The sequence below is a fragment of the Palaemon carinicauda genome, chromosome 37, assembly GCF_036898095.1.
Source record: "Palaemon carinicauda isolate YSFRI2023 chromosome 37, ASM3689809v2, whole genome shotgun sequence".
Classification (NCBI taxonomy): domain Eukaryota; kingdom Metazoa; phylum Arthropoda; class Malacostraca; order Decapoda; family Palaemonidae; genus Palaemon; species Palaemon carinicauda.
Genome location: NC_090761.1, coordinates 57930524 through 57940807, shown reverse-complemented (window position 1 = coordinate 57940807; position 10284 = coordinate 57930524). Strand labels below are relative to the sequence as shown.

At 34.7% G+C, this 10284-nt stretch overlaps 1 protein-coding gene across 1 annotated transcript; it reads left to right on the top strand.

The window, feature by feature from the left end:
• The first annotated feature begins 3992 nt into the window (after window positions 1-3992).
• Window positions 3993-5726, top strand: LOC137629136 (neurotrophin 1-like). Its single transcript, XM_068360407.1, has 2 exons — window positions 3993-4044; window positions 4760-5726. The coding sequence occupies exons 1-2, from the start codon at window positions 4030-4032 to the stop codon at window positions 5444-5446; spliced, it is 702 nt and encodes a 233-aa protein (XP_068216508.1). The 5' UTR covers window positions 3993-4029; the 3' UTR covers window positions 5447-5726.
• The last annotated feature ends 4558 nt before the right edge of the window (window positions 5727-10284 follow it).

Below are 10284 nucleotides of genomic sequence, written 5' to 3'. Positions count from 1 at the left end.
AGTGGTTCCTACTTGTATGCTTAAGGAAATAGTACAATCAACTAATTTCCTATTATACCCAAGCCTTATTTTAGCTGTAATGTGGTGGTGCAAGATTATTTGCTTATTTATTTGTCTGTGTGTTTGTGGACAGGATTTTTTATTTATTTTTATTTCTGTGTGTTTGTGGACAGGATTATTTATTTGTACAAAATTCTTATGATGGCATATTTGCGTATGTATTTAGTTAAATTATAAAAAGAAAGTGTAACTAGGATAAGATGATTTTAGTGCAATTCCTGTCATCATATCTATTCTTACATCACATGCCCGTATTGCCGATTGATTTAGTACTTTATTTATTATTAGATGTTTTATAAGAAAATGTTAAACATATTTTTGTGAGCTTTCATCTGAGACAATGTTGCCCCTTTGTATAAATTGTATAATTGTACAATCACCATCCGTTAAACTCCAATATAAAGCCAATTTAAGCTCATATCGGAAAAAAATATCCCACTCAAATAGGAACAAATCTTTCTTAAGGAAAGCGAATCTAAATGAATGTTGACATTAGACCGCAACTCGCAGTAATATGGCCATCAAGAAGCCGACTTAGCATTTCCCCTAAGCCACATCAATCTCGTCACCTACATGTCCCCACCACATACATTCACCATCAGTCTCTTGTCATGCAGCATTACAGAGATTATTACGGTAGTTAGTGAAGGGAATTGCGTCATTAGATTTGCAAAACAGCCTTTGATCTCATTTAGATGTGCCAAAACAGAAAGATTTCAAGAAAATATAATCGACAACAAACACAAGACAAGAACACAAGGACATAGAGTAGCCCATTTAGATCTCTCTCTCTCTCTCTCTCTCTCTCTCTCTCTCTCTCTCTCTCTCTCTCTCTCTCTCTCTCTATGCAATATAATAACAAAAAAGTAGACAAACTCTCTCTATGCAATATAATAACAAACAAGTAGACAAATTAGATCTCTCTCTCTCTCTCTCTCTATGCAATATAATAACAAAAAAGTAGACAAACTCTCTCTATGCAATATAATAACAAACAAGTAGACAAATTAGATCTCTCTCTCTCTCTCTCTCTCTCTCTCTCTCTCTCTCTCTCTCTCTCTCTCTCTCTCTCTCTCTCTTCCAAATTTCTTTTAGGTAATAATACTTAAATTTCTTGTTGTTCAACGTTATTTTGGAAGCGGTTGTCTTTATCCATCAAAATCATATGCTAGAGACCTCTCTCTCTCTCACTCTCTCTCTCTCTCTCTCTCTCTCTCTCTCTCTCTCTCTCCTCTCTCTCTCTCTCTCTCTCTCTCTCTTAGGCAATGAAACTTTAATTTCTTAATGATCAACGTAATTTTTGGCGCTTTTGAATAAAAACTTGATCTTGAAAACCAGGAAATCAAATTGAAAATAACGCTTGAGCAAAATCGTTTTCAAAGCGTTCCCCTTCAACTTATAGTTAAACTTACTATCATTAACTCCAGGAACTATCAAGAGAAGCACCCACGTTAATTATATCGATATCCAGAAAGAATTTACTTCACGAAGAGTAACCTCAGGTAAAAATAGAACTCTAAACATCCATAGATCGAAAGGAAAACTCAAGCCATGCAGTGAGAGTGTGTTATGCGGTTGGTGATCAACCATACGTGAAGGTTGACTCTTGGGGGATGCGTCGTAAGAAATGGCTGTGTTTAACAGAAAACGAGGTTATTAGCGGACCACATTAGTAGCAGATGATGTATGGCTTTAAGTAGGTACTGTTTTCGCTTATGGCAAATGCTTGCGGTGAGGTGCAAATGTAATTGGGATGCTTTGTCGGTACTTCAGTTGAATGGTTGGAAGCTGTATTCTTGCGTAAAGGTTTAAAGACAGCTCATGAATGACAGAGGCAAGGAACAGTGGCATTGCCCTATCAAGCAGGTCAGTGCCCTAGAGACCGACCATATACACATGATGAGCACCCAAGCCCCTCTCCCCCCAAAAATGTCCTAGAGAGGGCCAGGCAATGGCTGCTAATGACTCAGCAGATGGGCTCCCCCAAAAGCCCCGTCCTTGGCTTACAAGGACGGGGAGGTTTCAGCGACAAAAGGAACTAATGAGTTTGAGCGGGACTCGAATCCCAGTTTGGCAATCACCAGGCAAGGGCGCTACCACTTTTCTACCACAACCCTAAGATGAAAAGTCAGTAAACATTTTATTCGTCTCGGTGAATGGTACCCCAGTTAACGGGTCATGAAAATAAAGACAACGACAGTGACTTCACTGTCGATAATTCTACTGTATAGCCTTTGACCAGAGGCAGCCTCTTAAAGGAATGAATTGCCAGCTCCGTAAGAGTCGATCTTGACTCATAGGGCTGGTTAATCTCGTCCTCCTGATCATAATCAAAGGAATAAAGTATGCAGTAAATTCTTCGTTTTCAATTCTAGAAGAAATTTACACCAGTAAGAAAAGTCTCCTACCGTGCCCAAATGATTAATTTTAAAACTCTCCTATCGTCAGGAAATTGAACAAGTTTGATCTGAAAGTATCATGTAAATATCTTATTTCCATTTCTTTTGGTAATGATATTTCTTAACATAGCTCAAACAGATGATCTGAGCACGGTCTCTCTCTCTCTCTCTCTCTCTCTCTCTCTCTCTCTCTCTCTCTCTCTCTCTCTCTATATATATATATATATATATACATATGTACGACATATATTGTATATATATATATGTATATATATATATATATATATATATATATATATATATATATATATATATATATATTATATATATATTTGCAAGTGTATACATATGTATATATACTATATATATATATAAATATATATATATATATATATATATATATATATATATATATATATATATTTGCAAGTGTATACATATGTATATATATGTATATATATAAATAAATATATATATATATATATATAAATTTGTATGTACATATATATATATATATATATATGCATATATATATATAGTTACCTTCTTGCCCTAACATAAAAAAATGAGTCCCTCCATCAATGACTTTCGATGCATTCCCCCAGCTCCATTACCTCTCCCTCCCTCTTAACACAATCATTCAAATGAGAGATTATTGGTATTACATCTTTTCATTTATTACATTAATATCGAGAAACCATTTTAATGTCATAAAATTTCTTTCTTGTTTTGTCTTAGTTAACACTTTTATCTCTATATTAATATCAATTGTCACATATCCTACTTTCACACTTCTTTTTACTCTCTTTGTACTACGAAGCAAATAACCTACATAACTTGTAAGTTTTTTTTCTTATCAATCCATTTCACATGAAAACATCACTTCTATTAAGGAGGTTTGGCTCAATGGTACTCTCATACTTTTCTACCATGGCTAAATCACATTTTCCTCTTCTCTTCCAAATTATTTGATAATCTCCACTACATAATAAAGAGCAAGTGCCTGGCTCTCTCTCTCTCTCTCTCTCTCTCTCTCTCTCTCTCTCTCTCTCTCTCTCTCTCTCTCACACACTGAGGGACCTGTGGGAATCCAAACAAAAAATATGGCAATAAGGTAAGGCTCTTATAACGCGTGATTTTTTTATACTTTCCGAAAAATAAACTCCAATATCGAATTAATGTTACCCCAGTAATATCACACACCCAATTGAATTTATTTCATCAGCACCTACTCTTCTGCAAAGAGTAAGAAACATAAATATGTAAAATAAATAAAACATAAATAGGTAAATAAACAAATAAGTAATAAATAAATCAATGAATTAGTGAATAAATAGATAAGTAAACAGGCAATTAATGACCAGAAATTAAGAGCGTCTACCAAAATGATAAAAAAAACACTTTCCCCTTTCCATAGAAGGAAGATCTCCCATTCAAGAGGCCACATCACAAACCACACCCTTCTTCATGTGATTAGTGGGCGTGGTTTCTGAATGAGCACTAGTATAAAGACCGAAGCCTAATCTTCAGTCATCAGTTCGCATTGACTCTCGCATCTCATCGCCTCATTATGGCTCTTGCTTTGGTACGTGAACGTGATCTAATCACAAAACAAAATTTATATTTATCTATAGAATCTGGTAGTTTGTTGTCATGTATGTTTAACCCTTTCACTGCCATTGGTGTCATAGTCAAAATACGCAAAAAGGAAACTCTCTTTTAAAATCACCTAACTATAAAAAGTTGGTATTCAATAAAAAGGTCTTGATGAGAGCTTTCAAATGAATATCAACAAGCTAGGATTTTTCTCATCTTCAAAGATTTTGCGACATCAGAAGTTTCATTGAATTCACCACTGACAGTGAAAGGGTTAATAGATGAAATAACCTCTAAGCTTTTCAATTTAGTCATAGTTTTTTCAGAGTCCCTAAAGGACTGGAATCCAAAAAGGCTATTCAAATTTTCATGAATCCCACATATATTATCTGCTGACTAATGATAATTTTTGTGATGATTTGAAATTTTGGGTATAATAGATTTAGCTACATATCATTAGAGTCCTATGAAGAGTAATATTTTCTTAAGTTAGTCCATAATGGATCAGTTAAGTTACTGGGGGGGGGGGGGATAATTTTCGGCAATAAACACAATCTGCCAATCACAGGCACAGAAAAAAAAAATAAAGTTTAGAAAAATATTTCATAGGTGAATGAGAAACACTTGATTATATATGACTGAAACAAACATACTTTATGTATGATAATGTAAATCTCTGATATTAAATTTTTTATTTATTATAGTCGGTTCTTCTGGCGTGTGCCGGAATAGTTTTGGGAGCACGCCCACACCCACACCAACCAGCTTACGGCCACCCACGCCCTGCCTATGGCCATCACCAACCCGCTTACAAGCACTCATACTGTGATCCAAAGGCAACTCCTGCCTGTGCTGTAAACTCCACACTCAACTACTGCTTGGAGGATGCAGAATACCCTGAGTATGAAATCAAGGGAGCTATCACAGCTGACCATATCTTCGCCAAGAAGTACGCTGATGTCGCTGACCAATCTGCTGATGATCTCGTAGATATGGTCACCAAGGCACAAGAGGAAGCTTTCGACTACTCTTACTACACTGGTGCCTCTACTGGAGACTCCCCATACGATGCCACCCACTGGGGAGGTCCAGAAGGATACATCTGCCCCTCTGATGTAGCTTATGCTAGACCAAGACGTGCCCAGAACGTCGAGGGCAAATGGCGTGTGATCGTCAACGATGTCCACTACTATACCCAGACTGCTCGTCTTGAGACCTGCCTGTTCCCAGAGGCCGCTTGCCGCGCCCTTGCCCCTTGCTACAAGAGCCACTGCACCCAGAAGTACGTCTACCACCGCCTCCTCTCCTTCGACCCATGCGATGCCTACAAGGGTCTCTTCATTGACATCTACAAGCTCCCATCAGCTTGTTCTTGCCATGTCCCAGCCTAAGTGTCCTTTCTGAAGCTATAACTCAGGGAATTCCCTGAGACTTCGTGCCCACGACAGACCTACCGACATCTTTCTTGAACTTTGTGTGTCTTCAATGCCCAAGCGGAGGAGAAGCCCCGAGATGACTTGAGAACTGCTTTCTTCACGTACCACCATCTAGTCATGCCAGGGACTCCCGGGACGCTCCCCGCTGCTCATCTCTAACATCTGATTTTCCTTTTCCTTTTCTCATTCACTTAATTATTACCATGTGAGTACTAGATGCGAGAAGTTATTGTACTATTTATTCTAATAAAATATCCTAAACATATTTCCATTTTGTTTCTTTTCAAAGTGTTTTCACTTGAATGTTAATCAAGAATGGACTACAATTCACGAGATAAATAGGTGCTTGAAAACAAAATTTATTTCAAATATTTGCTCGTTCTTTAGATAATGATGGATATCACAACTTAGCTCAAGTTTGCATGAAAAACAGCAAGCTATGCCTGAAAAGGGCCTTAAGATAACCCCATTTAATCTGGAGAAAAGATGATAGAATGGTGTAGAGAGCATTTTGTAAATTAACTATGGTATCATATCAATTAGTTATTTTACTGCTTAATTACTGGAAGAACTGGCTATACATATTTGCATGACCTCTTTATCTTAAAAACATACTAGCATAAAGAATCTGAGCTATTTCTGGACATACAGAATGTTGAAAATAAAAGCGAGGGTTGAGGAACTAACAACTGAACGCATCGCCCTAAAAGGATTTGTGATTAAAGTTCACTGGTTAATCCTACACACTTGATTACACAAAGCTCTTGAGCAGAAGCTAAGAGATGTATAGGCAGGATCCTGGGGATGTAAAACACAATGGTAAATTTTTGTGTGCTGAGACATTATGTATCTGAAGTGACTCTTAAATTTTTTAAAAGCTTTTAGTTATGTCAGCAGAAAAATGCTCTGGAAGATTCTGAGAGACTGTGCCTTTAGGAAAAAAAATCATAGCCTTAATAAAAAATCTCATCACGGTATACAGGACAGCCGAACACAAAAAAGAGAAAATCGAAAAAGGTAATGGTAGGTACTTCGAAGATCTTTATGGTGTAAAGGATATAGTATTGCTAGCTATTATTATGGCTAGCAAATTACATAAAATCCAGAGCTCCAAACCCACCTGTTTATTTCTACATAAATCTGTCATACTTGAAAAATACCCGAGCTCTGAGAATATTATGTAACTCACAGACGACAATATATAAAATCACTGAATATCCAAAGGTCTCTTACGTACACTCAAAACAAGACTGGGTGATTATTTTATAAGAACTATTTAAAACAACCTCTTACTTTGATTTTTAAACAGGGATTACGAGCAAGTATTGTAAAGAAATATGGGTGATCGTAAAATACACACTTTACAAAAATAAATATATTCTATAAAAAAGTTACAACATTAATGCAAAAAGAATTAACACCAAAATTAAATTACTCGAAATATTGAATCTAAACAAAAACCTAAGACTAAAACAAGAAAATATTACACTCTGAAAATTGAATAATCACTTGCTTCACTGTAAATTAAATTTTACACAAATATTTAATTTTGATAATTAATGAAAGAGTTAACACTTTAACACTCTAATGATTACACACTAAATAGGATTTACATAATTATAACTGATACATTTACGTGTTTTGGCTCAAAAGGGGTTACCGAACAGATAAGCAGATTAAATACAGCTTACTGTTTTAACCTAAACTCACAAGGCCAGTTACAAAAATTTATGCTAAACAAGTATTTATATCAATACAATACACTTAAATCACCAGTCAATGGATTCGTCAACGTTTGAACATGCTACACACAATATATGTTGGATAGAAATAGTTAATCATGTTTGAGAGGGCACACACTTGATGCACTTGGGAGGAGAGAGGCGTACAAACTTTGCATCTTTCAATGGGACAGGCTGGATCTCTTCTGCTGCTTATGCATTCCTAGGGGCATATATATATTGACTTTAAACTTCTAGATGATTCTAATAGATCATTCTCGTAGCTTGGGGGCAAAGCCTAGTGGGATAAGGTTGCTAACTAAGTAAATCGAACAGGGAAACTAACCTTGCTTGCAAGGCAACCCTCTCTCATTTACCTCCGCCAACCTACTCCTCGAAACCTTAAAAAAAAGAGTAATCTATTTCCTGAATATTAATGCACATTCTAACCGCGTGAAAATATAAACATGATGTAATACCTCATGAACATGACGAAAGCCCTCGTGTTCATATCTAGTATGGGTTACACAGCATAACTAATCGAGATTACATAAGACTTCATAAGAAAATACATGAAAGAAAAAGTTAATTCTCGAAAAAAGATAACGTAAATTACATATACTGACTTGAATGAAAAATACAATTAAATGAACGATGAAAGTCTTATGTAATTTACATACATTTACTTAAACCTACATGAGAGGAACTCACCTTACGAGCAGGCTATATGTGTCCTAAATACACAAATGAAATACATGAATAAAATATTTTCTCTTACTAGACCAGCTTCTTAAGACTATAGATGTGCCAGATTTACGTCTATTAGTTAACCGACCGGTTAGTCTTCATGTCAATATAGGTAAATCAGGGGCTGTGCATTGGGATATTAACACAATAATGATATGGCCACCTTAGGTTACTTGGTGCAGTTATAAAAAATTATAGATTTCTTGAAAATGAATTTGCTGATAGACTAAAGCAAGCAAAGCAGGTTATGGGTTTGCTTAACAAAGCATAGTCATCAATTATAATTAAATTGCCTAATAATATTTATATATATTGGTAATGACGTCAAATAGATCACAAATGTTCATTATATAGATGAAAGGCTGTTGACTGACTGGTAGCATTAGCTAGGCTAGGTTCTTCGAATAAAGACTGAAAACATTGTAAGACTGGATTCTATGTGGACACCTCAAGATTCCAGAAGAATGGATAAAAACTAATAAGGAACTGGGATCGGTTGGTAAGATGTGTCTAAGATAGTAAGAGAAAAGAATGGCAATACTTCTGGTAAAGGGCCCTAGCAGTGCTTGAGGCATTAATTAGGTTGTAGTTAACAGGGTATTTTTAATGTTTTATCAATGCTTCAGTGTTGTGGATATCATTTAGAGCCACATTAGGAAAATACCCCTGTAGTTCGGTTTTTCAAAAAAAAAAAAAAAAAAAAAAAAAATGGGTTTTCAATTTGAGAATTATTGAGTATAGATATACAGTATACATAATTAATCAAGAAATCATTGTTGACGCAAGATCGATTTTAAACAAAATCTATATGATAGAAGACCTCTATACCTTTTTAAATGTAATACTCGGAAACTTAGCTCAAATATTCTGTCGAAAAAAAAAATCAATGTGACTATACAAATGACCTGAATACTATAATCATGCATAGAAAAAAATAAATTTTGAATTTGAATCATTAGGAACCCTTTTCACAGAAAACTGGTAATAATAGTTTTCCATAGAGCTGTATAGCAGGTTCCTCACCAATAAATTAATAAATGAATTTCAATCTCACTATTTAATAAAAAGATTTATCACTAAGGTCACAGACACTTTATTGGGACATATTACTTAACGTATTTTATCACAAAAACTATAAACTCTAAAAATTTAATCATAATATAACTGATTAAATTTCATTTCCATTGACATATAATTTCAATTATGCTATAAATAACAAAAGAAAGAGTAAATCGCGGGAAACCACAGTAAATTAAATACGCCGAATGGCGCTGAAAGGAATAAAAATCTCCGGACATAGAGTGCAGTATGTGCAATGACACTCAAAGGGTTAAGCCTTTCACCACACTGCGCCATTAATCTCTATCTTTCCTTTTCATGTACTATCTCACTACTGAGATAACTTAAGCCTTTCACTTTCACTGTCTCTATTTTGACACAATTTCTCGCCACAATCTAAATTACATCTTATTCAAATCTATTTCTAGATTTCCTAATCTCTTAATCTCTCAATACTACACAGTATTCTAGAAGTTTTATTCCAGCTATTACCAAGTTATGGAATGGTCTTCCTAATCGGGTAGTTGAATCAGTAGAACTTCAAAAGTTCAAAAGTTGGAGCAAATGTTTTTATGTTGACCAGGCTGACATGATTCTTTTTATAGTTTATATATGACATATCTGTCTTTGACGTTGTTAATAGTTTATAAAGGACATATCTGTTTTGACGTTGTCACTGTTTTTAGAATGATTTATTGTTGATTTATTCTCATCATTTTTTTTATTTCCTTATTTCCTTTCCTCACTGAGCTATTTTTCCCTATTGGAGCCCTTGGACTTATAGCATCTTGCTTTTCCAACTAAGGTTGTAGCTTGGATAGTAATAATAATAATAGTGATAATAACACACATTAATTTCCCCTTTTTACTTTCAAATGTCTAATAGTAGCGATGTATGATAATCACTTGATATCAACATAGTACATTTTATCTAAGCTGCATTTCTCTTCCTTATTCAGTGTTTTGTGTCTTCCATCTTGCTCTCTTCATCAAAATGCTATTATACTCTTCCTGTTATATGTAAACTGATATTTTGCTAAATAATACTTTTATTCTTTACTATCACTGATACTTTTAGGAATAGCATATACATTCACATACAGACACATTCATATATATATATATATATATATATATATGTATACTAATGATAGTTTAGTCATTAGTTCACTTGTAGTATTTTTGTAATTCAAATTAATGATACGAAAATATAATACAGCATTGAAATTATTATTATCTAAGTTCATCTGACACTAAAAGAAGGAT